This window comes from Vanellus vanellus (assembly GCF_965231255.1).
Source record: "Vanellus vanellus genome assembly, chromosome: 1".
In the NCBI taxonomy this organism is placed as follows: Eukaryota; Metazoa; Chordata; class Aves; order Charadriiformes; family Charadriidae; genus Vanellus; species Vanellus vanellus.
Window position 1 is genome coordinate 120,147,270 of NC_138905.1, and position 27,731 is coordinate 120,175,000.

Here is a 27,731-nt window from a genome sequence, read left to right on the forward strand (position 1 = left end):
TCTTGTGGTGGGAGAACCCAGTGCCTACTGGGCTATGTTGGCAAGAGTTCAGCCAGCAGTTTGAGGGAAGGGATTCTTCCCTACTATTGGGCACTGTAAGACCAAACATGGAGTATTGGGTCCAGTTTAGGGCTCCCTGGTACGTGAATGATAATGGCATATTGGAGCAAGTCTACTGAAGGGCTGTCAAGATGGGTGGGCACCTGGAGCATCTGATATAGAAGGGGAAGCTGAGGGAAATAGCCTTACAAAGGGTGGGTTACCTTGAAATCTTATTGCTCTCTCCTGCTGCCTAATGAGAGGGTGTAGAAAAGATGAAGCCAGCCTCTTCTCATGGGCACAGTCATAGGATGAGAGGCAACAGGCACAAACTGCAACAAGGGAAATTCTGTTTAAATATTAGAGAGGAAAAAAAAGTGTTTGCAGCGAGGATAGTCGAGCCCTGAAAAAAGGGACCTAGGGAGATTGTGGAATCTTCATCTTTGGAGACTTTCAAAAAACAAGACCTGAGTTAGCTCTGCTTTGAGGGGGTGGGGGGTGCAGAGAAGAATGGACTGGATGATTTCTGGAGACCCCTTTCAGTCCAATTCCCTGTGCCATCCCCCCTGTGGTTAAATCTCCCCTTTATCTGCCCGTGTTTCATTTTCTTCTTATAGCACCTGACTTGTGCTTCCTAGAAGAATTAGCAAACATATTCAGGATTTGTAAGTAACTTCAACCACAGGTCCTGTTGGGATATGATGGCACTGCGCAGACTGGCTACTGGAGATGATGAAGGAACCGATGGTAGAAGGAAATGCTTAAGAGAAAGGATGGGAGATTTGCAAGCAATTCGATCAGGAAGAGGACAGAGCGAGGGGATCCAGGAAAGAAAGCAAAAAGAGGGGGCATAGCACTTTCCCTGCACTATGACTTTTACTTTATTTCCTCTTTATATTTTAAAGCCTTTAGACAAACTGCTCTTTCTTGCCTTTTCTTCTCTCTTCTTTTTCTATTTTGTTCCCATAGGTTGTAGTAGTTTGTGCTTCTAAATGTGTAAAAAATACTGGGGTTTAATATTGCTTTGAGAAATAAAAAGGTGTTGTGGGATAAAGGGTATGCCAGTGCTTATTTGCTAACTTAAATAAAAGCATTCAGAAATATTTCTGATCTGTTTTGGGAAAGGCAGAATTCAGTTTAGCCCTTAGTATTTGTTTGAAACTAAGGGAATATACACCTTCAAAATTGAAACTTCAGAGGTTCAGCTTTGGAAAAACTGGTAGATTTTGAAATTATCTTGATGCAGCTTTAACTGCATCAGCTTTTTGTTGGTTTGTGGAAGTCATGTGTGGAGCTTTTCAAGTATAGAGTATTAGTCCAGCTTTGTTAAATAAAGTAGTGTGCATTTGAACGTACAACTTCATCTATATCTAATCATACCTAATTATTTTTTCACAGCCTGAAACTACGCTCTCTTCGAGTGAATGTTGGACAACTTCTGGCTACAATCATGCCTGATCTAGACTTGCAGCAAGTAAATTATGATATTGATGTAGTAGATGAAATTTTAGGACAAGTTGTAGAACAAATGCATGAAATCAGTAGTACTTAATATCTTAAGATTTTAGCAGACTCTTACTTGATCTTCCATTATAACCTTTTTGTAGGTTCAAAATTGTATATACTACTTCTTCACTTTATATATTTGACATAATTTGATCAATAAGTGTATATACTATATGCATTTAGATGTTCCCACAGATGCAGTGGGTGTTATCTTCACTTCCTCTTAAAGGAGCACTGTTAATATTGACCAACCCTGATGTACTTAATTAAGGATTTTGCTTTTAAAATATATTTGTAATTAAATTTGCAAATATTTTTATTATTAGGAATCTTAATACTTTTCTACAAAAGCTTTTTCGTTGACTTTTGATCTTATATAAGCATTAATACTTGCAATTATTTCCTCTTCTAAAATCTAAGTAGTAGAATCTATTAAAAATGCAAAAAAAAAAAGCACCCTTCCTTGATTTCCTTCTCAGAACAAACCCTAGTAGTGTTGTTGTATACTACAGTATTGTTTCATTGCTATCTTGCTATCAGCAATTTTGTATGTTGCATTAATGCGATAGAAATGTAACTAGTAGATAAAAATTTTGGCCATATGGGTACTATTTGTGTTTGACTACCAAAAGAAGAAAAATTCCTTAAGGGTTTTATCCTGAAAACTGATGATTTTTGACTCCCTTTTGGATTTTTTGATGTCACTAAAGAACATTATCTGTACATAGTTTTGCAGTATAAACACCCTGGAATATGGCTAGGATATTTCAGCCTTTTCAGTGTTGAAAACCACATGCCTGTTTGTGTCCTTCCCTTGCCACTTGATTGTTGTTTCCTACGTCCAAGAACCTACCTGTATTTGAGTGTAGTCAGAGGGATCTTTGGTTCTACCCTATGGTTCCCATTTGAACACAGCAGTGCTGGTTCACAAGTTCGGGTACATACCAGTACACGGCTTCAATGGTCAGATTTCGCATACAGCTCTTGCCTACTTTTTTCCAAGTCAAAGGCAGCTGGTGGAATGGGAAGCATCTTGGTGGACCACTGGAGAGAACAAGCTGGGGTGGCATATCCAAAGCTGGGTAGGATTCCTGGGCAACCTCTGCTCTGCATCAAACACCACCTCTTGAAACCTGAAGGCCTTTTTTCAGGGAAGCCTAGTGCCGAACAGGATTGACATAGAGGTTCTGTGATGTATTCAAATGCTTATGTATATTATCTCAAAAAACAAGTCGTTGCAGTATGAAACCTATAGTCTGCCTTAGAGTCTTTCAGGCTGAGATGTGAGGGTGCTGAGGTTTGTCTCCAAAACATACCTTCCTATCAGAATGTACCATGCTGAGTACAAATGAGTCAGACTACTAAATCCTTGATTAACTAGTTGAATTGGGCGTACTTTGAAAAGGAGGCATGTTTCCTTATCTGTGGTGTTAACTACTACAGAATGAGCTAAAGCTGAAAATGTTCAAATATAACTTGTTTATGCTATCTTAAAGTTTAGACATATTTTATTATAGGCAAGATAGGGGATTCCCTCCCCCCCCACCCCCTCCTTCTTTTTTTTGGTAAATATTTTATAGTGACTCTTAAGCCACTAGTTGTATGCTCTAATGCTCGTGCAAAAACTTCCTGGAAGAAATGGTACTGAAAGAAATTACTGTTACAATTGTGACAGTATTTTCAGGCAATTCATTTTGTGCAACTGCATGCTTTTCTTCTGAAGTCATCAGGAATCAGAAGAGCGATGACAAAGACAGCAAATGCACCTTTTACTCTGTGGTGGTATTTGTCATCCAAACAGTGATCAAGAAGAATGGTTCTTTTAAAAAATTCTAAAAATAAAAAAAAATCATGAGAGAGCATTCAATATGTTCATTCCTAGGAAGTGTCTTTTTTTAATAAAGCCAATATTTTTGGCTTTTGCACTGCTACTGTCCTGATTTAATTAGATTATGTTCCTTTTAGTTGTAGTTCAGTCAGTTTCTTTCAATGGACAGTATTTTGATTTTAAATGCTATCTATTCTAATATGCCAATAAGGATAATGCAGTACTGTTGTACTTTATAATGGATAAATTGAATGTTTGATTTTTTGAAGAGGTGGCTGTAATATAACTGTTTGTATGACTTTTTAAAAGTTTATATTTTCCATTTATTGGTGTGTAGTTTTCCATTTCTTAATCATTATTTATTATGTTTCATCAGACTCTCTAGTTTAATTTCTTATAGACAACTGGCAAAATATAGCATATGTCTATATTAGAAATGGCAGATTTACCCTGTACATTTACACTTTGGAGAACAGTGGACTAATGGAAATGGTTTTTATTTACTTGTTAAAATGTATTTTTTGTAAAAAAAAATAAAAAATATATAAATCTGAGTTTGCTGGATCAAAACTTGTATGTGATCAAATGCAATGTTTTTGTTTATAAATAAACACTATGCAGAATGGCTAATGCTTCTGGCTTATTTTAAGTATTTGATCTCACAAGAAAGATGGCTCAGTCTGGTTCAACATCCCAACTGAGCCCAAACCAGCTGGATGGCTGTGCTTCTTCAGGTGGTCAGTTTTGTACAGGGAATTTTTATCCAGTTACAAGACTGTTACCGTAATGGGATTTGGGACAAAACTGTTTTTCAGGGCCTTGTTAGAGAGCTGCTGTCTTTGTGGTGCCAAGGCACAAGTGTCAGGAAGGCAAAGGTAAGAGTTGAGGAGGTGGGACCACCTACCTCTTGGGGTGGCGGTAAGCTCTTGGATCAGATCAGCTCTCCTTGTGAAATTTTACCCTTAGGCCAGTTGATCAGTTCCCCAGCATGACACTCAAGTTCTTTCAGATATTTTTATGGCATATTTGTGGCTGAGGCAAACTGTTCTTCCCTGACCAGTACTTGGGCGTCCTATATAGGCGACTAACAGAGATGGCAGCATGCATGGTATTGTGGAAAAGGCATAGAAAGCTGGTATGGAAATGTTCTGGCTCTGGAAAAAGCAGTGATGTTATAATTGAGGGTATGTGTTAACTGAATTTCAAGGAAGTTCCTGGTTTTAATATATGGGCGTGTAAAAAGAACAAAGTTAAAATTTTATCAAGAAGTTTCGGTTGGGACATGGTTGAGACATCACAGAAGGTACCTAATCTTGACTAGGATGTGAAATGAAACTGTTGTGTTATTTTGCAGTTGCTTAGACATAAAATAGCAAAAAATTTAACTTCTGGACCAAAGTCGAGCCAAGAGTGTATCCCAAACTAATCTTGGGGAATTATAATGCTAAATGCACACCCCTTTGTGAATAATGAGCATGTTAATCAGGTAACCTCCATGAATGCTTTAAACATGAGCTTAGATGCATATGTATAGTTAGGAGTGGTGAATGAATCATTGTTAACCAAGCTGTGTTTTACCATTATAAATATTGAGTCGTTGGAAATGTGCGGTGTGCTGGGTGGTGTTAAATGCCTGGCACCTGAAATCAAAATCTTGATTCTGTGTTGACTGGCTCTCGAATACCGGGTGAAGAACCCTTATTTAGAATCATAGAATTGTTTTGGTTGGAAGAGACCTTTATGGTCATCAAGCCCAACTGTTAACCTAATATTGCCAAGTTACCACTAAACCATGCCTCTCAGCACCACGTCTACCCATCTTTTAAATACCTCCCAGGATGGCGATTCCACCACTTCCCTGGGCAGCCTGTTCCAGTGCTTGATGACCCTTTCAGTGAAGAAATTTTTTTCTAATATCCAATCTAAACCTCCCCTGGTGTAATTTGAGGCCATTTCCTCTTGTCCTATCGCTTGTTACTTGGAAGAAGAGACCGACCCCCACCTCACTACAACCTCCTTTCAGGTAGCTGTAGAGAGCCATAAGGTCTCCCCTCAGCCTCCTTTTCTCCAGGCTAAACAACCCCACTTCCCTCAGCCGCTCCTCATAAGACTTGTTCTCCAGACCCCTCACCCCACCTTCGTTGCCCTTCTCTGTGTAATAAGTAATTTAGCAAAAGAATTTTGCTTCAGCTAAAATGGATGTGTGCTCGCTATGGCTTCAGCTAAAGATAGGTATGTGCTTGCTATGCCTTTGGAAAAGGGATAGTGTTAGATAGGATATCAGACGAAAGCAACAGTTGAAAGTACAGAACCTTTGCAAAGCAAAGGGTGGTGTAGTTAGCTAAGATAAGCACAGAAGTGTAAAGAATAAAGAAGCCACAAGAAGGACATGGTGATAAAGACTTCGACCCTCCCTCTGACGACTACCAGGAAGACCCCTGAGGAAGCATATCGCCTGTGCCGCTAGAAGGAAGGGGGCATGTTCGGGGGTGGGTTGCATTCCAGGAGCTCATTAATTATGTATCGGGGTGGGTTGCGTTCCAAAAACTCATTGATTATGCAAACTAAGTTTCAAGAAGAAACATGACTAAATATAAGGAATACAAAATAAAAACAAGCATTTGTAAAGGAAATATGAGCCACAGGAGGAGAAATCCCCTGTGTAACTCCAGCGCTGTAATAAATATTCTTTGCTCCGCTGAATTTGCCGCAGACTAAAATTCAATTCAGTGAGTGTGTTTCTCACATCTGGACACAGCATTTAGGGATAACGGGTATACCTCCTCCATGCTTTATTTGCCGTGCGAGTGGAATTTCCTGGCTTTCTAAGCCCCATCATACTCAACATGGAAATCCTCATCGCCCTCCAGTTAGAAGTCTTCTTCATAAAAAAAAAAAAAAAAAAAGTCAAGAAACGATCTAATCTGTATACAATAAATTTTTATTTGTTCTCTTCTAGTTTCTCACCTGTTGTGTCAGGCAGTGCAGTAACTGGTGAGGCCTTCAGAGGAGAAGATTTGGCTTTAGCCGCAGGGGCCAGTGGTTCTTTTGCCCTTTGGTGCCAGGAAAGTGGGGAGAAGCAGCGTGGCCCTGCGTGGCACGGGGAGAAGGGGAAGCCGATGCCGCTTTCTAAGGCTGTAATTTTGTTTTTAATTATTATTTCAAATGCAAAGGGTTTGCCACTGAAAGAAAGAGGGGAATTGGGGTATGGGTTGCCCTTTGACCAGTCTAAATGTAAAACCACATCAAATACAGCGATGCCTTTTTCGTTTGTTTGCTTGTTTGTTTCGTTTGTTTGGGGTTTTTTTCCTGCTTTTGGGGAGTGGAAGCAAGCTGAGGGCAGAGCAAACACAGCCCGGGCAGAAGAAAAGGCGGGCAAAACATCCCGGCCAAAACGGCAACGCTGCGGGCTCCGCAGACCTCCCGCAACGACATCCCCCCCACCCACACAACACACCCGTCCTTTTCGCCTTTCCCGCGGGGGCGGGCAGGGCTGCCCGGGGCTGCCGCCGCAACCACCTGCCCGCCGACACCGGGAAGCTGAGGCGGAGCTGGGGGGGGGGAGGTGAGTCCGTTGCCCACGGTCCCACCGGCGGAGCGCCGCCTTGTCGCCCCTGCCGCCTCCGCTAGGGGGCGCTGCCGCACCGCCGGCCGCTCCCCTCAGCGCAGGCGCGGGGCGGGCTGCGGCGGGAAACCCGCGCTCGCGCCGGAGGGCCGCAGGTAGGGGTTGGGGGCGCGCGGCACATCCCCCCCCCCCCCCGCTTTCCCCATCCCCCTTCCCCGGCCGTTAGTGGCGGTTGGGGCCGCCGGCGCTCCCGCTGTGGTGCGGGAGAGAGGCGCCGCAGCGAGGAGTCCGGCTTCTTGTGGGCGGGGAAGGCGGGGTGACGAAGTGGCGGGGAGCCGGGGAGTTGTTGGTCTCGGCGCCCGGCGGGCTGCGGCCAGCTAGCGCGTTGGGTGTCGTGTGGCTGAGCCCCCTCAGGGCGGTGGGCATCGCCGGTCCCTCGGCGGGCGGGGGTGCGAGGCCCCCGGCGCTTCGGGGAGCGGCTCCTGCTGGTGGTGCCGTTCGGGGGGGGGGGAGGGCGCTCTGCCTTCCTCCTGTCCCCGCCGGGGCCTTCGTGCCTTGCCTTTGTTTCCCCTTCTCAGCGCTCCGCTGGTGGTGCAGAAGTAGTCGTTACCCCGAGAGTAACGCGTAGCGCCGGTCTGGGGCTGCTCGGCGAGGGCTAAACCCGGCAGGCGCTGGGGTAGGGCAGGGCCGGAGCGGCCCGGGGAGTGCCGGCACGCTGCGGGGGCTGAAAGGGAAAAGCTGCAGTGTCTGCCCTCGGCATTTACTGCTTACTGTAATCCTGCCCTGCGCTTCTGTCACATTTAATTCTGCTGAGAAACATGGCTTTATCACCCTTCTCGTGCAGTGCCCAGGCAATAACTTTGGCCATAATAAATCATAGTACTTAAAAACGTGCTTAAACAATCCTTCTGTCAGTTTCTGCAGTGAAATTGTTACTGGATCTGTCTGCAGTGCTTGCAAAATCTGTGCTAACTTTGATTGCCTTAGCCGTAAGACACAAAAATTTATCCACTATTTGCTCTGTTTTCTTTAGGGAATATGAAGGTCATCACTTGTGAAATAGCGTGGCATAACAAGGAGCCTGTTTACAGTTTGGACTTCCAACATGGAGCTGATGGGAAGATCAATCGACTGGCCTCAGCAGGTGTGGACACAGCTGTTCGTGTAAGTTTCAAACCAGTTTGTTTTCATTTTGTAGCATGTGCAGAGCATGAAATGGCTTGCTATCCAAGGTATGAGATTATTGGCCAGTACACGATGCTACTGGTGGATGATTTAAGGAAAGAATGTGAGGTTGTACAGCTATATACAGAATGATTGTTCCCCTTGCATACTCTCCTTGACTTCTGCTGCTGAGGTCTGAAAATCACCTGCATTGACTGCTGGGTGATATTCCTGAGTACTACCTGCTAATTTAGGGCACAGTTTTGTGAGTTAATGAAAAAAAAAAAAAAAGGTTTAAATTTCTTTTATGTTCATCAAAGTTGAATTTTATCTGCCATTTTATAAGTAGTCACTCAGCAGCCCTTTTCACTTAGCTTCAGATGCAACTCTCCTAAGTAATTTTGTGTTGGTGTTGGCAAACTGTTAGCAAAATTGAGAACCACTTTTGAAAATGTTGAATAACATTCAACACAAGCCCCCAGAAATGTGGCTCTAAGATTCACCTTTGCAAAATCAGGCAATTGTTTACTGTCTTCCAGATTCTTAATGCACATCAGGACTGTCCCCATCGCTCAGTGATCTCTTCGTTTCTCTAAAAGACTTAGCCCTAGTTGGAAAGCTCTGGGAAACAGAGTGCACTGGGTGAACCACATTCTTTTTATCTGCATGTTAGTCAACTCTTTAAATAAGATTGGTGGAAAAGTGAGGTACAACTTCATTTGCAGAGAAATGCATTGACTCAACTTTTTAATTTATTTTTCTTTTAACAGCTTCTTTTTATGGAAGGTAGGCATAGCGGTCAGAGATTTTTGGGTCACCATTAGAGCACTTCTAAAAAACTAACACATTTGTATCCCCTGTATTTCGGAGCTGAGAATGAAACAGTAGGTTACGCATCACTGCTGGGCTGTTCATTTCATGTTTGAGTTCCTGTAGGTGACTTTGGTATCTGGGGCTGGTGACTTCCTGTAAAAAATGGAGGGTTTTGTTTACTAAAATCTCTACTGCTAGCCTAGCCATTCAGTTTGAGACAGTTCTTCAAACTCGTCCTGTGATAAAGAAGGTTTCCAACCTGGGACCCTGCCTGTGCTCCTTAGTAATGAGCTCCAATGCAAAAAAAAATCATGTAGGTTTTCTGCTATGTGTGTATGTATGTCTATCCATTTATCTGTCTTTGCATGGTAATTTTACATTTTAATTACCCTTTGTGCCTGCTTGTGTTCTATCAGGCTGCCATCATGTGATATATTTGAAGAAGAAATAAAAAATACTATCATAAGGCCTCATTACATGTTGAATAGGCACAGGCAAAGAATAAGGTTTTGTTTTGTATTACTGCTGCATTTTCTTCTGAATAGGGAAATGCTCTGTTTTAGCAGAGAATTTGAGTTATAAAGATCAGATCTATACTTCCAATTTGGAATGCCTGGATTGGATCCAGATTTGTTCTTCAGGATCCTCAATGCAGTATTTTGTGAAATATGCCAGTATTTATTAATGTATTTATTGCAAAATTATTATGAACGGTAACTGCTATGATACGTGCATGATTGGAATGCCTATTTCTTTTGGAGATGATAAATGAGATAAATGTCATTAAAAATCAGGGTTTTACTCCAGGAAATGCAGTTAAAACTTTTCCCTTTGTCACTGGCAAATGGACTTCTTGCCTGATAGCACGTGCTTTTCACGGATTTTGGCTGTATATATAAGTTACTGAGTATATATTTAAGTCATATTTATAAATATACATGGTTTAGAGTCAGAAAACTTTTTGTGTTCTTTGACATAAAAGGTACTGCTGCTACATCTTTTTTCAGAGGACTGTTGCATAAGGAGGAAAAGCCAGCAAAATGACAGAGGCTGCTTCACTGTTTGATATATTCCTATCAAAGCCTGGTTGCTGGGATTTTTTGGTTGGTTTGTTTGTTTGTTTGTTTTCTGAGCTGAACTGCATCCAAGAGCAGATTATTTGAAACACCTAGTGGGATTTAACTCTCTGTGGCCTTAGTCTCACAGTATAGGGACATAACAGTGTTGCTCTCATGGCCGAATTGGTTCACCAATAGACCGGTAGGAGTGGCATCACTATGCCCTGCAAAATCGAGAATAAGTGGGATCAGGAAATCCTTTAGCCAGCATTGCTGGAAAAGTGTCCATGTCATGCAACTTCCTTAATGTTGTGATTATGATCAGTGGGGATCTGGAATTATTATAGTTCTTGCTCGAATTACCTGTTTGAAACCAGTAAATCCATTGACCTTCAGGGTGTACTACAAAACTCTTCAACTTGCTCAGACTTTTCAACAGAGGTAATTTTTTTTTTTCTCCTGTAGTAATCGGGTTTGTTTTCAGACTGTCACTATTTGTGGTTGACAGACTCGTTAACAAGATATTGTAATTCCATATACTATTGAATCACTATATTTACTGAATCCCCTTGAAGCTAGAGGTTGTCAATGAATGAAGAAAGAATGCTGTCATGTGTTTGGTTGTTGGGTTTGCTTTTCACTTATTGGAAATATGCAATAATATATTTCACCAGACTAAAAGAATACGGCAATATAGTTACAGTTTGTGGTGGGTTGATGTTGGCTGGTGCTCACCGAGCCACTGTATCACTCCCCTTAATAGGATGGGGAGAAAATGCAACGGAAAAGCTCATGGGTCAAGATAAGGACAGGGACAAGGGCTAATTACTGTCATGGGCAAACCAGACCCAACTTAGGGAAATTAATTGAATTTATTGCCAAATAATAACAGACCAGGATAGTGAGAAGTAATAACAAAACTAAAACCACCTTCCCTTGCCTCTCCTTTCCTCCCAGGCTCAACTTCACTCATGAATTCTCTACCTCCTCCCCCCACGCGGTGCAGTGGGGTGGGGAATGGGGGCTGCGGTCAGGTCATCACAGGTTGTCTTTGCTTCTCCTTCCTCTTCATTCTTTTCCCCTGCTGCATCATGAGGTCCCTCCCACAAGATACAGTCTTTCACAAACATCTTCAGCATGGGTCCTTCCCACGGACTGCAGTTCTTTACAAACTGCTCCAGCATGGGCCGTTCCATGGGGTACAGTCCTTCAGTAATGGAGTGCTCCAGTGTGTGTCCCCCGTGGGGTCACAGTTCCTACCAGAAAAGCTGCTCCTGCTTGGGCTCCTCTTCACAGGCCACACCTCCTTTCAGGAGCCTGTTCCAGCACAGGCTCTCCATAAGCTGCAGCTTCCTTCAGGGCACATCCACCTGCTTCAGCCTGGGATCTTCCACAGGCTGCAATGTGGATGTCTGCTCCACCGTGGACTTCCATGGGCTGCAGGGGAACAACCTGTGTCGCCATGATCTGCAGGGGAATCTCTGCTCCGGCACCTGGGGCACGTCCTCCCCTCCTTCTTCACTGACCTTGGTGTCTGTTGGGCTGTTTCTCACATTTTTCTTATTATTCTCACAGCCACTGTGCAGTGTTTTTTGCCCTTTCCTAAATATGTTATCACAGAGGCACCAGCAGCAGGACAGTCTTGGAGCCAGCTGGAACCAGCTCTGTCCAACGTGGGGGCAGCTCTTTGTATCTTGTCACAGAAGCCACCCCTGAAGACAGGGGTAGTCACAGCTACCAAAACCTTGCTGCATAAACCCAGTACACGGCTGTAGCTTGTAGAGGGAAAATTTGTGGTACCACTGCAGCTTTAGCTCTGAAAGCTTCAGATAATAAGTTCAGAATGACTGCCCAAGAAGTAAATTGTGGATTACTGACGTGGTGCATATATATTACATCTTGTTCCTGAAAACTGTCTGTCATGCTTTTGTAACTAGATATGGAAAGTGGAAAAAGGACCAGATGGAAAAGCAATTGTGGAATTCTTGTCCAACCTCACCCGCCATACCAAAGCAGTAAATGTTGTGCGTTTCTCTCCAAGTGGTGAGATCCTAGCATCTGGAGGAGATGGTGAGTAATAACACATAATGAAGCTAATATAAAGAAGCTATGTTTATGCATCTGGTGAGTGAATGGGGGGGGGGAAGAAGAAAAGAACATAGTAGCTTGTTTGTACCCCTTTCATGCTTCCAGCTTTAGATTCACATGTGCCCTCTGATTGCTATTAGTAAATGTATGTTATGCAGTTCCTAAGTAACCTCTTGTCACTGACTGTGTGTCTGAGAGGCACTGTTTTCTAGATATAAAGCAATTAGTATCCCCATTTCCCAGATGGGGAGGTTGAATGGATTACCTAGTGTCATACTGGGGAGCTGTGGCAGAATTTGTACATTTAGGCCTGTCTATCCAAGGCCACTTGAGTTCTTCAGTCCCAGTAAGGACAGCATTAGATAGATGTGTGTTCTCTGAGACAGAGCCAAGTATTACCTTAGTGGAAGATTTTTCAGAAGCCCAGACTGCAGAACCATAGCCAACTCTAATCAAAAGCAGATTGAAAGCTAAGTATTTAACTCTCATCTTGCACCTGAAAATGTTATTTTTTTATTATATAATTAAATAATAATAAAAAAATACATTTATTAAAATCAGTAGCTCACACTGGAAGCTAAAGTAGTCTAGCACCTACTCTTCCCCACCACAAATTAAGAACTGCTTTTCGTGTGTTTTATGTGAGATAATTGTAATGTTGAACTAAATGTAATGCATTAACAAAACAGTGAGTGAGAAAGAAAGAAGCTTCATATTATTTCTTCTCTAGATGCTGTTATTTTATTGTGGAAGCTGAATGATAGCAAAGAATCAGAACCGTTAGTTTTTCAGGATGAAGATGAAGCTCAGCTCAACAAGGAGAACTGGACAGTTGTTAAAACTTTAAGGTAGTTTAAAATTTTATGAGGGTGTTTTCTGCTTAGTGTTTGATTCCTCAGTAGCTTTTATTGTCTGGTACAGTCTTCTGTCCAGTGTATGTTGAACTTCAATGCTATTTAAAATTTGTTTGCTCCAATATTCATCCTTTTATTGTCTTTTAACACTTTTTTTTGATACAGTGCCAACTACATCTTTTGCTAAGGCAGACATAACTGACATGCTCTGAAATTGGTTCCTGAGATTTGCAGTCACTTAAAGCTTAGCACAGAGATATATAAAGTAAATGTGAAGTTTTATTTACTACCTTTATAGTGGAAATTTTGATCATTATTAAAGCAAAAAAGCATCAGTATATTAAATGATTCATGCAGTGTTGCCAGATGATAGCTGTGAGGCTTGACAAATGTTTTTCAACTAGTTCATTTTAATAGTTGAAAGTCTACTGTATCATACAGTGTTTGTTTCAAGTGTACAATGGTTAATAAATTATACACACTGTGCCTACTAATACTAAATAAGTATTTGGCGATGGTGGCTAAGGCATCAAACCAGTGCTGGCAGTTGGAATACAAGTGTTCTGTTCTTAGTCTCAGCTGAAGTCAAATAAATTGGTAGTTCTGGACTCTAAAATGTATTTTGGATGAGCAGTATGTATAACTCTGCCTTGCTTTCTGCATAGTATGTATTAAAAGTTTTGGTCTCTATCTGTCTATACTGATAAAATCATTAAGAATTTACACTGGTTTACAAAAAAAAAAAAAAAACTGCTATCCATAACTGATACGTTCCTTGCAATTGCTGAGGTTTATGTGAGAGCAGTTTCAAAAGTGCTAGTGGGATTGCATGAAGCACCGGCATGATCCTTTAGGAACATCAGAGTTAATCTCTTCAAGCAAGCAAACAGTCCCCCTTCCCTAAACTTGGTGTTGCAGATATTTATTATTAAAGTTACCACACTGTATGATAAGTCTTCAAACTACAAGCAATACAAATTGTTTTTGATGGAGCCCTTCTAGGTGGTTCCGAATATATTGCAATGTTTGCTCAGCTATATGTAAATCAACCTTAATTTTCTGTTTCATGTGGTTCTCCTGAGTATGCATGTTTGTCTACTACTTTTATGAAACCCATAAATATACAGGAAAGTTTTCTTGAATAGTTACACTTCCTAATGGTGATTTATTTTCTGTTTTACAAATCCTAGAAACTTTCATTTGCAGAACTCTAGGTACAAATTCATAATTACTTGAAATGCAATGTTTTTACTGTCTATGAAAATTGTTGAAAAGGGAGGCTTATTTTGAATAGAAGGAGGATGTATTATTTTAAAATGTTTTACTGCCTTCTGAATATGGAATTTTTTTTAAAAGCTGAAAGTCATATTGTTCATTTCACTTCAGTGATACTTTATTTGCCTCTGATTTTTATTTTTTAGCCTAAAAATGCACAAACCTAATTTTTACATGTAGCTGTTAATTTTTAAATTAATAATTGGTTTCTTCTCTTCTGACTTGTAGAGGCCACTTAGAAGATGTGTATGATATTTGTTGGACCTCAGATGGAAATTACATGGCATCTGCTTCTGTAGATAACACAGCTATAATGTGGGATGTCAATAAAGGTAAATGCTACATTTATCACTTGCGGCTCCAGTCTTGATGGACGTCTCATGGTATTTACCAAAAGAGTTGAAAGCATTTTTGTTTTGTAAGAGAACAGTCCACTTACTTGCTAGACTTCTGGGATTGTGAGGCAGATAGCACAACATATAAAGATAACCTCAAGCCAGCAAAATTTACACGTAAGTAATCTCTTCACATTGGGGTATTCAGGAAGTAAACTTCACCCAATGTATTTTTTCCCCCAAAATTCCTACACAGACAGCTTGTATATTGCTTACTCCACCCCACACCCCAAGAAACAAACAAAACTTGACTGGTATCAGGTAACTAACTACCTAGGTGATAAAAGGGAAGTAAGTATAGGATGCAGGCTCTGATTTGCAAGATGTGACTTTTTTTTTTTTTAGGCTCCATTCAGCAAAACACTTCTGTTCATGCTCATCCCACTACAGTGGGATTGCTTGTATTCTCTAAGAAAGGCCCATCTATAGAAGTTCTGGTAGTAACCAGCTAGGTTAGGTTGCTTTACAATGACTTAATGTTTTCTTATTAGCAATGCAATCATTGCTTTCACTTTTAATTTAATGTGGAAATACTTAACTTTCTCTAAAGTTAACCTTTTATCTCATATTTCTAATATTTAGTGTCTAATTAAGAAAAATAAGGTAGAATCCAGGTTGATTTTTCAATGCATGCAACCATGAAAATACAAATGTTCTGCTGATGATGTTTTTTGTGTTCTTGGTTTGGGTGCTTAATGTCTCTGCCATCCAAACTTTCAAATATACTCCTTTCCAAAAGTCTTTAACATAAATACATGAATGTTCAATTAAGAATGTGCGCGCTCAGAGCATAAGTATGCGTAGGGGCATTGTGACAAAATGTGCCTTGCATCTCAGACTGTTTGTAACCACTTTAAAGGGACATATCTATTAGACTTGTTATTAAAAAAAGCTAGATGGCCTCTTAAGCTGATATGTTACTTATCTATAATGTCTTCCATTCTCACTGCTTGCTTTTAGCTTGCAATTAATGCCATGGAGGGCATTTTGTCTCTAGGCAGAGAGACAACTAGTAAGTTGGAAGTAAGAAGCCATTACTAGAAACGTAGGTTTTGTGATTGAAGTTGTAGGTACATTGAAGGAAAGTGTTTCAAGGATAGTTTCCAGTAATTCTCAGGTTAAAAGCTTGCATGGTTTAAAAAAAAATGGCTGGAAGAAAATTAATAGTAAAAATCCATCAGGCTGTTTAGTACAAAGAGAGCTTCACTGGCTTAAGATGTCCTTGAGGTACAAACTGTTGGCAGCTTATAGGGTATCCATAGAAATACTACTACATATATGGTCTATTCTTATACTTTGGCATTTGTTGGTCACTGTCTGAGACAGAATACTGCAACAGGACTTCTGTTATTATGCAGTATGGCCTCAACCCTATTTGTATAATCTTTTTGAAGAGCTATTGCCTTTGAAACTTGTCAGCTTACAGTATTTTTTGCAGTAAAGCAACACTAATAGAAGAAAAACCTCTGTCCCTTATACTCAAAACAAATTATTTAATGAGATTATCTGTAACTTTACCTCAGCACAGTGGTTTTGATCTGAGACAATCAGCTGTGGAATATCAGTGGGGTCAGGGAGCTGATGTCTTTGAGTGATATTCATGACAGAGTAAGCTGTGGAGGAAAATGAGTTAGCACTGCTGTAGAATTGTTTCTGAAAGCTGCTCATGTGTAAGCGTCAGTCAGCGTGTGTAGTATATTTTTTTCACTCCCTGCTCAGCAGAGTAGGTGAGTTTATGCAGCCCTGGATAGTAAAGCCTGGCTATCTAGTCCCACCTGGAAGTTATAATGCTGAAATTTCTGGCCCAGTATTCAGCCAAATTCAGTTAGCTGTTGAACAGCTAGACTTGCCTGGAAATATTTTTCTAAATCACAAAGATTTTGAAATACTACTGGTTTTGAAATATATTCATCTTGCATGTTTTATGCCTAAGACAAGCTGCTTATCACAGTATCACAGTATGCTAGGGATTGGAAGGGACCTCAAAAGATCATCTAGTCCAATCCCCCTGTCGGAGCAGGAACACCTAGATGAGGTTGCACAGGAAGGCGTCCAGGCGAGTTTTGAATGTCTCCAGAGAAGGAGACTCCACAACCTCCCTGGGCAGCCTGTTCCAGTGCTCTGTCACCCTCACTGAGAAGAAGTTTCTTCTCAAATTTAAGTGGAACCTCTTGTGTTCCAGCTTGAATCCATTACCCCTTGTCCTATCATTGGTTGCTTATCTGGGTTAGTTTGTTGGGAACAAGCATTAAATGTGCATGTCATAACTTACTGTACTTGTAAAGATTCTATAAAGCCAGCAATTATTTCTGATACTCTTATCAGATACCATCAAGTTAACAGTTTGTGTGTTTAAAAAAATATTTTAAAACATTTTGTCTTGTTTTATTTCTGAAATGAAGAAATGTTTTAAAGCACATTTGAATTTAGAATCTGGAAACTGTTTGTAATTTCAGGACAGAAGGTTTCAATATTAAATGAACACAAGAGTTATGTCCAAGGAATAACCTGGGATCCTCTAAGCCAGTACATTGCAACTCTGAGTTGTGATAGGTGAGCTGTTGGTCTAAGTGCTTTGCCTTAGTATTCTTTCTTATTGAGGATGAATTAAGTGTATGGGATAAATGTGACTTTTAATTTTGTTCAGATTGCTCTGTAAGGAGGTTGATGTGAAATTAAAATGATACTTTAGTTAATCTTTTGCTTGTGGTAAATGATTCCTGAAGTCTGAGTATCCTCTCTAAGCAGCAAATAAGCTTACATACACTTGCATAGAAATTTTTCTTCAGGAAATAAGTTTTCATGATATTGGTCATTAGAGTTACCAAATACATCTTAAGAGAGTGCTGCATTCTCTGGTTGTTAATAAGCTAATCAGTTCATCTCTGTCATTTTACAAAAAGATATAAAGAGGTTAAGAAATCAGTTAAAATGTTTTTCCGCTGATATCTTTCTTTTGCCCTCTTGCTCCCTTCATCACCAACAGTTTTGTAAGTGATGTCATTGGGAAAGCTAAACACACACTTCATAAACTTGGCCCTTGTCAGAACTTTGAGTTGAGCTTAAACTGTTGAGGGCATGTGTGCTGCTCTGAAGGATTCGCAGCTGGCTAATAAATGCATGTTGTCTGGCACCCGCTGCAAAGAAAATTGCTGTAATAGTGGAAAAGTAGTTTTGATTTAAGATTTGCAATAGGCTTAGAAAAATGGTAAGTTAATGGCAACTAGGTCATTATGAGCCTCTGCCTTCTGATAATCAGTTATGTGAGATTTGTGTGCCTTTATTTAAATGAACAGCAGTGAAACACAAGTGATAGAATGATGCACAAGTTTTTCTTGGGAGTGAAGTCGCAAGCAAGGGCATGAACTGATGTGAAGAGGGGAAATCTCCCACCCCCTCAGGTTTCAGATGCTTTTCTGCAAGGTTAATGAATAGCATCGGCTTAGTGGGAGTCTAACAGGAGCCAGGCCAGTTTCCAGGACTGGGCACTCACCAGCCCGGGGTGGGGAGACCTCTTCCCCCTTTTGGCAGACCAGCTTCGCTGCATGACATCCCATGACATCCAGAGCCAGTAATTCCACAACTGTCTTGAGCTGTCTGCCACAGCCTCGCCTTCTATTATCTCTTCCTGGCTCTGTCCAGGATTTTTGTGGAGCTATTTCAGCATGTTAAATTAGCAGAAAGCTGTCTGGCTTTTGCGTTCTGTTGGTTTTCTGCCAGCCTAACAAACCAACATAACTCAGTAAAGGGCAGAGCTGGTGGGACGAGCACTTGTGTTTGCTTAGGCTACCTGCTGTTTTAGTGAAGTCAGGAGAGTTCCAGTGTTCTGTACAGAGACGTACTCCAGTCCAAAGGAAACTGAAGTGTAGAGATTCCCACTCTGCAGGAGCATAATGGCTACTACAGCACAGGTAGGAATGGGGTGGCTGTTCACTGTCCACTAATTCCCTTTGTTCTTCCACAAATGCATATGCTGGTACTTCACAAACCTTATTGAGTCAAATAATTGTCAGTGATTCGTTGGCTATTTAGCTATCAAAACATGTCCACAAGGTGATGTCTCATGAACAGAGTTATAATTAATGTCTGATTGTCATTTATATTTGGCAGTCCTGACTGAGAAGTGAGATGCTGTGTGAAACCTGGGATGAAAGGAAGCTGTTTGTAGCTAACTATGCTCTCCACCATGTAGGGTCCTACGGGTATACAACACGCAAACCAAGCGTGTAGCATTCAATGTTACCAAGATGCCATCTGGATCAGGAGCTGAAGGAGAGGTACATTGTTCTGGTACTAATGGTACTGGAGAATGCGCTGGGTGCTACTTAAATGAGCTGTTCTATTCTACGAAACCAAAGGGGCAAATATTTTCCATTCAAGTAATCCATATATCAGATACTTTTTGTCTCTATCTCACCTTTGCATTTTCTAAATGGAGACCACTTCAGGTCTCCTCGAATATTACAGAAATGACTAAGAAAGAATGCTTGCAAGTTTAGCTGATTACAGTAGTAACACAATGTCTTTAGTTGTAAATGTTTAAAATAGTGTGGAAGAAATAGCATGCGTAGTGAATTCTTAATAGGAAAAACTTCAAACGTATTTGTCTAGCTGTAAATTTATTAATGGATTATACACAGCGATAACGTTTTAAAGTCAGCAGCCTGAAATTTTCAAAAATGTTGTCTGATTTTTAGAAAAATTATGAATTAGAGAAAATTTAGGAAATTCTCTCTAACCTTAAGAGGGAAAACAAAGAGCTTTTTTCCCCCCCCCCAAACGGTTCTAAGTACTAGTAAAGTAACACCTCCAAGCTGGCTATAACCTTTTTAATTCCTTCTATTCCTTTTCCTTTTTTGGGAAAACATTTGTAACAGTTTTATGGTGACTAAAGAACAGGCCTGAGAGAGGGAATTTTGCCGTTATAGAAGTTCTCTTTAAACCTCTAATACTAGAGTTAAAATTAAATGCCTAAGGAACAGGCTTTTACGTTGACTGTTAAATAATGTTGTTCTCCAGGTTATTACTATTTTTTTGATTACTGGTCTAATGTGACTGGTCTTGGAGTGTTTTGATTAGTAGCTGAAGAGGGATCAAGGACTATTTTTCTTAGCTGTGAAGAATTTATAGCGCAGCAGAAATTGAGCTTGAAGGAGCCATGGTTTTTAAAACATTTATCTTTTATTTAAGAAGTTCCATCAGGTTGGACTGTACAACTGGATGGTTTTTCTCACTCGAATTCCAGCTGACACATTCTTGGCACTTTACACAATCATATTTTCAATGTTACAGGGTAGGAGCTATCGGATGTTTCATGATGACAGCATGAAGTCATTTTTCCGCAGGCTAAGTTTTACTCCTGATGGCTCCTATTTACTCACTCCAGGTATGTGAGAACATGTGCTGTAACTTACATTTGTATCTATTATGCTGTAGTTTGAATGTGCATCAAGATTGCTTTCAAACTGCTTGGGGATGCTTATTTGTCTTAATTATGCCATTCCTCATTCTTCCTATTGAAGAAAATAGAGATTCCACAATACTATACCTTTAGCAACATTCTCCTGTGATAAAAATTATATTTATGGGGTTTTTCGGAACTGAGAAGAGTAAATTGCAACAATACAGCTCTGCTAAAATAGAAATGAAGAATAATGAGTGGTTTCTTTTGACTGGTCTCTCTTTGTTTGTATCCTTTCATAAGAACATTCTGCAGTCATAGTAAAAATAACACTGCAAGGAGGGGATCAGTTTGCTTGTATAAGCACTGCTTTTATAGATGTCTGGCAACATCAAAAAGAAGCTTTGAGGGGGAAGTATATAAGGGAAACAAAAACAGCACTAAATAAATATTTGGGATGCCTTTTTAAGTTGTGTTCAGGTTGCACAGCTCTTGCCCAACTGACAAACCTAATTCCTGAGAAGTAGAATGTTTATGGACATAAAGAGTGTACTCAGTACCTTTTTGAGTTGATGAGTAATGTTTTAACCTTTATTTTTGCAGCTGGCTGTGTTGAATCAGGAGAAAATGTAACAAACACCACATATGTTTTTTCCAGAAACAATCTTAAAAGGTAGAGTTTAATAAAATCAAAATATCTTTTAATTTAAAAAAAAAAAAAATAAAAAATGTAATGCTGGTTTCTGAAATACTGATTCTTTTAAAAGGCCTGTGGGTCACCTGCCCTGTCCTGGAAAGGCAACTCTTGCTGTTCGCTGCTGTCCAGTCTACTTTGAGTTGAGACGAGTATTTAATAAAGGTACTGTAAATCCTTCAGGGAGTATGATTTTACAGCAAATATGTGTAAAGGCCAATGTGGCTGTTTACTATTTTATGCCCTAGCCTTTAACATTCCGTTAAGATAGGGTTGTACCACATCTTAGAAGCTGTTTCCTGATTCTAAGACCCTGAATTCACCTTAAGTACCTTGCAAGTAGCTTTTGATACAGTCGATAAATGTTCTTACTTGGCCTCTTAGGGTACAGAAACATTGTTTAATATTTTTCTTCTACTTTTAACCATTTTGTGTGAGTAAAAGTAAATAACTTGGCTTAGCACTAAAGGAGCAACCCAGTGAAATATTTTCTGTTAATCTCAACTACCCACATCACAGAAGCATCAGAGAGTTGGCATAGTTTGCAACAACCATTGCTGTTTATTCAAGGAAGCCAAACCTGAAGCAGTGTTGGTGTTACTGGCCAGAACAGGAGTTCTGAGGTGGGGAAAGGATTGTATGAAGTTGCATGAGAATTTAGCTGGAGATTGAAATCCAGCCTTATTGTGAGCCCAGTGGGTCCAGGAGTGTTTATTTTTAACAAGACTGGTCTTACTCTGGTGAAAAGACACAGCTTTGCTTCTTTCTTTAGAGGGTGAATGTGTAGTATTCCTTACAGGATTTAGAGATTGCTTGCTGTTGTGTTTTATTTATTCATCATAATCTTTAGATTCATTGTAATGTTGTGTGACAAAGTAAGGAGATGAGTGTCTGCTGTTGGTCTCTGTAGCTCCTCTAAATGGAGTGTTTAGTTTCTGCAACATACACCCAGAAAAGTGAGAATCTATGGTAGTCTAGAAATGTATAGATGTGAGTACCTTACATTATGTTAATGACCTGTCTGTTTCAGTGCATAGCTACCATAATCATTGTAGAGCTGAACAGCAGCTCTGTATACTAGGAATTTCTGAAAGCAGCTTGATACTGATTAATAATGAAATCTTTATTTAGATTCATGACAAAGTTAGTGTAGTTACTACCTTGCAATGAATATAAGAGAGAATTCTCAATGTGTTGATTTCTTTGCATTCTAGATGAAATCAGTCAGAAATCAGCTCCTGCTCTATTTAATCTGCCCTATCGATTGGTTTTTGCTGTTGCTTCAGAAGATTCTGTGCTTTTTTATGATACTGAGCAGCCATTCCCCTTTGGTTATGTTTCTAACATACATTATCACACCCTGAGTGACATTTCATGGTAGGTAATTGTTATATTGTTAAAACTTGTTTTGATGGAAATGTCCTTTTTACATGTTGAAGTTCTGCATGTCTTGTGTCTTCCTTTATTTTTATGTTTCATTTATGACACGTGGTTAGTGTCTGAGCAGCAAGCTGCCTCTTTTTTGCCCTGTAAACTAGAGAATTATGGTTCTTTTATCAATTGTGAAACAAGGTGCAAACCCCCCAGGGACAAGCAGATAGACTTTTTATGAAAGAGAGCATGCCGGGTGCCCGTGAAAAGTACTCATAGTTCAGGCAGTGTAACTATTAATAATGAAGTTATTTGGAGGTTTTGGAAGTCATCTCTCTGAGGTCAAGTGTCTGCGCCCTGGCCAAATTCTGCTTTATCTGCACAATTCTGCTTAGTGGCTCTTCATGTATGGGACTAAGTAATTTATCAATTTGATGAGGGGGGTCAGAACTGGAGTCAGAGCTGCAAATTGGACCCAAGTCTTGAAATCAGGATACACCCCTCTGCTGGACAGGGCTTCTTCTCTCATACCTTTCTAGTCAGTATACCTAAACTGAGGACCACATGGAGGCCTCTTTTTCAGAAGTTATAATTGATGCTCAGACACTGAAAACCGTTGTGTGCCAGGAGGAGGGGAGTGGAAGAGGGTAGAAAATCAGGGTTTTAATCAGTGATAGACATTAGTTAGTGAAATGAGCACGGAGGACCCATTCAGGTGAGCACCACAGTGATTCTGAGCATTGCCTCTACTTACCACAAGGAGCACAGCCAAGGAGCTTGAACTGCTCTGCTGGTATGAACAAGGAGAGTTCAGCACTATTTCAGAAACTGTGGCTGAAGATTTGTGTACCTGCAATTGAACTATACTTTGTGCCAGTTCAAATGCATGCGGGTGCTGGCAGCAGCATATTACAGGTGACCACAGGTGACACCAGAGGGATTAAATCAGGTGCAAAGGCCAGAATTGAAGATCTTTTTGTTCATTTGAATTGGATGTCTTTCACTTGACTACAGTTTTATTTGAATGTATACATGTACTTGGGGAAGGGAGGAGCAAAAGACAGGTACAGCATGTGTTATAGATGGGGTGTGAGGGTTGAAGAAAAGTTCTGACCTTTACTCTTAATGGAAAAAAAAAATCACAAATAGGTCCAGCGATGGAGCCTTTCTTGCTATTTCTTCCACGGATGGATACTGTTCATTTGTTACCTTTGAGAAGGACGAACTGGGAATACCACTGAAGGAAAAGCCACAGATAAATGTAAGGACTTCTGGTGCAACAGAGAAGAAAGTGAAAAAGAACCAGTCGCACAAAGTAATTTCCCCAGGCTCTAGGCTGACAGAGGGGACTCCTCCCAGCAGGGTCACTGATCCCAGCACTCCAACCCTGCAACCTAGAACACCCACAGCTGCTGGTAAGGAGTTGTCTTCCACACCTGTTGGCATTAAAAATATTCCAGTCTCATCCTCAGATGAGAGGAAAATCAGTCAGCCAGCCAGCCAGAGCACTAAAGTAAACCAGCCCAGAAGGATTACTCTCAACACTTTACAAGCATGGAGCAAGACGCCAAGGTGAGATTTATATTGCCGTTTCCAGTCATAAATATAAAGGCCAAGACAAGCTATGCTTATGCTACATTTAAAGGGTTGACGTTTAGACATAAATTCCCAGCCCTATGTCTTGGTGGTAGCTGTCTTGACATGGAACTTTTTGTTCCAGTTGTACTGCAACTGAAAAGTCAAAATGTCTCCTGAATCCTAAATGTACAACTTTATATATTTCTTTCTGAAATGTGAGGCAGTAGCAAACTTAACCTGACCATTACGCCTTGTCTATATGGCAGCAACAGGTGGGTCTTCGGGTCCCATTTTCTGTACGAAGATGGTACCTGAAGCCTTCAGCTGACAAGAACTATTCAAAGACCCTTCTGACAAGAAATATTTTGAGAAGTAAAGAGTATAAGTTTGTCTACAGGCTCCCAGTGTGCACAGTCATGGGTGTGGGACTTAATGGATTGATTGAGGTTATTTCCTAAGGTGAAGATCTAGGTTTTTAGAAAGTGGTTGTAATCCATGTATTGATTGTCAAACAGCCTGCAATATAAGATCCTGAGCTGGTGTGCAACAGTAAGGACATAGCCGTGCAATTAGAGATCTAGACCTTGTCAGCAAAGTAAGGCTATTTTAGAATTAAAAGACATTATGATGACTTCTCATAGGAATGTTTTAATTAGTAGGTGGCTAGAGAGAAGTGGTGAATGAGAAAGCAGGATAGTGGATTTCATCAACAGCTGCAAAGAAAAATCTTGGAGATGATGGCTTTCTACACACCAACGTTCATCTGTACTGGAACTAAAAGGTCAAAGGGTTGTAGGTAGTTGAAAGTGACTTTTGCCAGGAGGGTTGAGTGACTTATGGAGCTTATTAGTCTTTTTGTTTTTGAGAGAGGGAGAAACTATATTAAATCGTATCAATTTATTATGCCATGAGTGTCATCTTGTAGTAGCATGCATGGTGCTACTTGTAAGACCTTTTCTTATGGTTCAATCCTCTGCTGCTTTTGCGCTTAATTTTTAAGTGCCATGCAGAAGAGATTTAGCAGAAGAAAATAGATTTACAGTAATTGTTAGTGGTCCTCAGTGGGCAAAAGGATTCCCTAGGGTTTAACAAATCTAAAGTGTTAACGTGGACAAGGCTAGGGAATAGTAAGCGCAGCCAGTCTTAATTTTAAAATATTTGACCAAGATACAGTGCTCTGAAGGTGGCTATCAAGCATTGTGCAACATAGAACATATGCAAAAGTACTTTCTAGTGGAAAAGGTCACTAGTGGTATTTAAAGTACTTCTAAAAAAATGCTCTAGTCAACATATAACAAGAAGAAAAAATGCATAGTAAAATATACCTAAACTACATTTAAATTTAACTGATTCTATCTGAAGTAAATCTTTAAATAAAGCATTTGTGAAAATGATGGCTTTAAAGCAATGGAACTGTTTCTGCTCTTTTAAAGGAGAATAAACTTGATTCCACTGAAGCCAGATGCGCCAACCTCTGCATATACAGATACAGTTCCTATACCTCCTTCCTCAGAACAGGAACATGGTAAGCTTTTGTGGCTATTAATATTCAGAAAAGTCTTTTGCCAGTCAGTTCTTTCCATTATAGACTTCTGTTATAAGCTAAAGGCTTAACGCACAAGCACAGTCAAGCACAAACCTAAACCTGGTTGCAGATTCTAAAGCTTCTTCCTTGTCTTGGTGTGTTTGAAAAGCGCTTTTGACAATATGAAATGTGTTCTCACTGTGGTTGCTCTTAAGCAGCTGCTTATGTGACAATATGTCAATACAGTTTTTACAGTAATGGGTGCATTAGCTGATACTGAAACCAAGAAGAGTAAATTCACTTGGATGTAATGTTCTCAAGGTCCTACAGGTGGGTTTTAAAGACCCTTGTACTTTCAGCACGTCATTGTTTCAGATGCTGGCCTCTCAACACAGGATTGGGGTTTTTGATGAGTGCTGAACTGTTTGTGCATTCAGCAAACCAGTTTACTTTCTTAACCTGGATTTATGTAGCTTAAATGATTTTCCTGTCTGTCTGTTTCAGAGAGGCCGTTACCATCTGATGACAGTCTTCAAAATCCCCCAGCATCAAAACGTCCTAGAACTGAGGAAATGTCTCTTTCTACATCTGCTGAAGATCAAATCAGCTGCGATTCAAACAAATAAAGGCTAAGCTTTTAGTATACTCTTCACAGTCTGAAGGCCATGCAGCCATATCTGAGAGTGCATTGTTAAATCCTCAATTCCCGATTAAAGTACTATATGCATATTTGACGTAGTGCTCTGAAGAAAGATACTGGCAGTAGAAGACACAGGTTTCTGGAATGCAGAAGAGGAAATAGTTGGCAAGTGACTTCTAAGTATGTTTCTACTTCTTGAAGACAGCATTCTTCAAGAAATGCCACAGCTTAAGGAAATCAGGAAATCTGGGTATTGAAAAGCAATACAGTAACCTAAGAGTCTCCATCAAAGTCCCTAAGTTGACATTTATAAAAAGTATTATGTCTTCCAGGAACCTGTCTGGCAAAACAATAGAATTTCTAAGGACTTAAATGCATTCATAATGATTTGATGTGGTTTAAGACCAAAAAAAAAAAAACAACTGTTTCATTCAAGCATTTTGACTTATATGTTTAGCAGCGTGCAAAATAATTCACGCTCTCCAGTACATGTGGAATAGAAGCTGATGTTCACATGCCCTGAATGCAGCAGCATACAATATCACTGATATGATTGAAACATAAATCAGAACCTGTAACTGCAAGAAGCAAGAAAGCAAAATTGCAAAAGGAAGAAACCCTCTGAATACCTGTTATAAGTGTTAAACAGCAGTTAATTGTTTAGTTGCTGTATTTAAAAAAAACAAAACACAGAAATGAGATTTTTTTCTGAGGCAGCAGCATTTGAGCATATACGGTAGAGTTTCCCACTTTTCTTTTTTTCAAATGTTAACTCCCTTAGCCAATAAAATGTAATATAAATCAAGTGTGTGTTATATTTCTAAAAGCTCATTTCTTTTTAGCATTTAATACTTGCACTAAGCATTTTGCATTTGATAATGGAATTAGGACCTGCAGATTGAACACAATGAAACCAAAATATTTGAAAGTCACTAAACTGGATTCGCTATGGTGTGCAGACTTAGCCTCCAGAAGTAGAGTGCTCAGCCACAGTACTCTAAGCTTGTCCACTTCATTTTGTTTAAAATCATGGACTTGATTTTTAAAAGTAAGATAATTCTTAAAATGTGAAGAGTCATTCTAGCTGATGGTAGCATGCAGAAGTTTTAAACAGAATTTTCTTTCATGATTTAGGCTATACTTCTATCATTTGAAGTTCTACAACACACAGGAGGGGAAAGCTGCAATTCATATTAAAGGTCTTTGACTTTCATTCTTCCCTGGTTTTACGTGGTTTTAAGTGTGTAATTTTCTTGGTATTTTTTTCTGTCAGTTTCTAAGAAAGTGGACTGATACTTTAGAAAAGCAGAAATGCAAATGTCTCAGAAGACATTCATAAAAATTTCATAGGGAGGAAATATGAACAAGTACCTATGTCAGTGTTTCATGCAAATGAATGCATTGCCTACAATTAAATTTCAACAGAAACTATTAAGCAAAGAGTTGTAGGAAACTAAGTGTATCTTTGCTTTCAGCCACCGAGATGAGGATGGAGCTTCGTTAGTTAGCCAAACCTGGGTTTTCTTCTAGTGAGGAATAGAAAGACTTAATTACCAAGCAAAGCTGCATCTAAAAAAGTTTATAGAGAAAAAATCACACATTTGTAGGGATATCTGAATTGATAGCTGAAGCAGATATTGGTAACTAACGTGCATTGCTGGACTTGCTATTTTATATTTTGTCCAGTTTGAGCTCTAAGAATATTAAGAATATTAGTATTTCATCTTCCTGTGGGACAGTGACCCACTTAGTACAGTACTGGAGGGTTTAGTTTTGTGCACTGCAAAGGATCCTTTGAATTCAAACTTACACTTCTAAATTCTAATTGCAAAGCTATCCTGATAGGTATGCTTAAATCCTGTTTGTTTTACACAGTGTATTTCAATGTAAACTACTCCTGCTGAAAACTAGTAGGTTGGTTATGTTTTTTTAGTGTT

At 39.9% G+C, this 27,731-nt stretch overlaps 2 protein-coding genes across 2 annotated transcripts in view; both read left to right on the forward strand.

The window, feature by feature from the left end:
• Positions 1–1,713, forward strand: part of MORC3 (MORC family CW-type zinc finger 3) — a gene marked incomplete at its 5' end in the record, with an annotated part of 28,074 nt that extends 26,361 nt beyond the window's left edge. Inside the window, one exon of the mRNA XM_082490024.1 lies at positions 1,438–1,713. Coding sequence (XP_082346150.1) covers positions 1,438–1,591 — 154 coding nt within the window. The 3' untranslated portion in view covers positions 1,592–1,713. The remainder of the gene's footprint in view (positions 1–1,437) is intronic.
• Positions 1,714–7,486: 5,773 nt separating this feature from the next.
• On the forward strand, positions 7,487–26,599 carry CHAF1B (chromatin assembly factor 1 subunit B). Its single transcript, XM_082497384.1, has 14 exons — positions 7,487–7,614; positions 7,972–8,102; positions 11,911–12,043; positions 12,792–12,909; positions 14,419–14,522; positions 17,042–17,138; positions 18,778–18,862; positions 19,878–19,971; positions 20,590–20,659; positions 20,754–20,845; positions 21,895–22,057; positions 23,201–23,623; positions 25,063–25,154; positions 25,659–26,599. The coding sequence occupies exons 2-14, from the start codon at positions 7,977–7,979 to the stop codon at positions 25,778–25,780; spliced, it is 1,719 nt and encodes a 572-aa protein (XP_082353510.1). The 5' UTR covers positions 7,487–7,614; positions 7,972–7,976; the 3' UTR covers positions 25,781–26,599.
• The last annotated feature ends 1,132 nt before the right edge of the window (positions 26,600–27,731 follow it).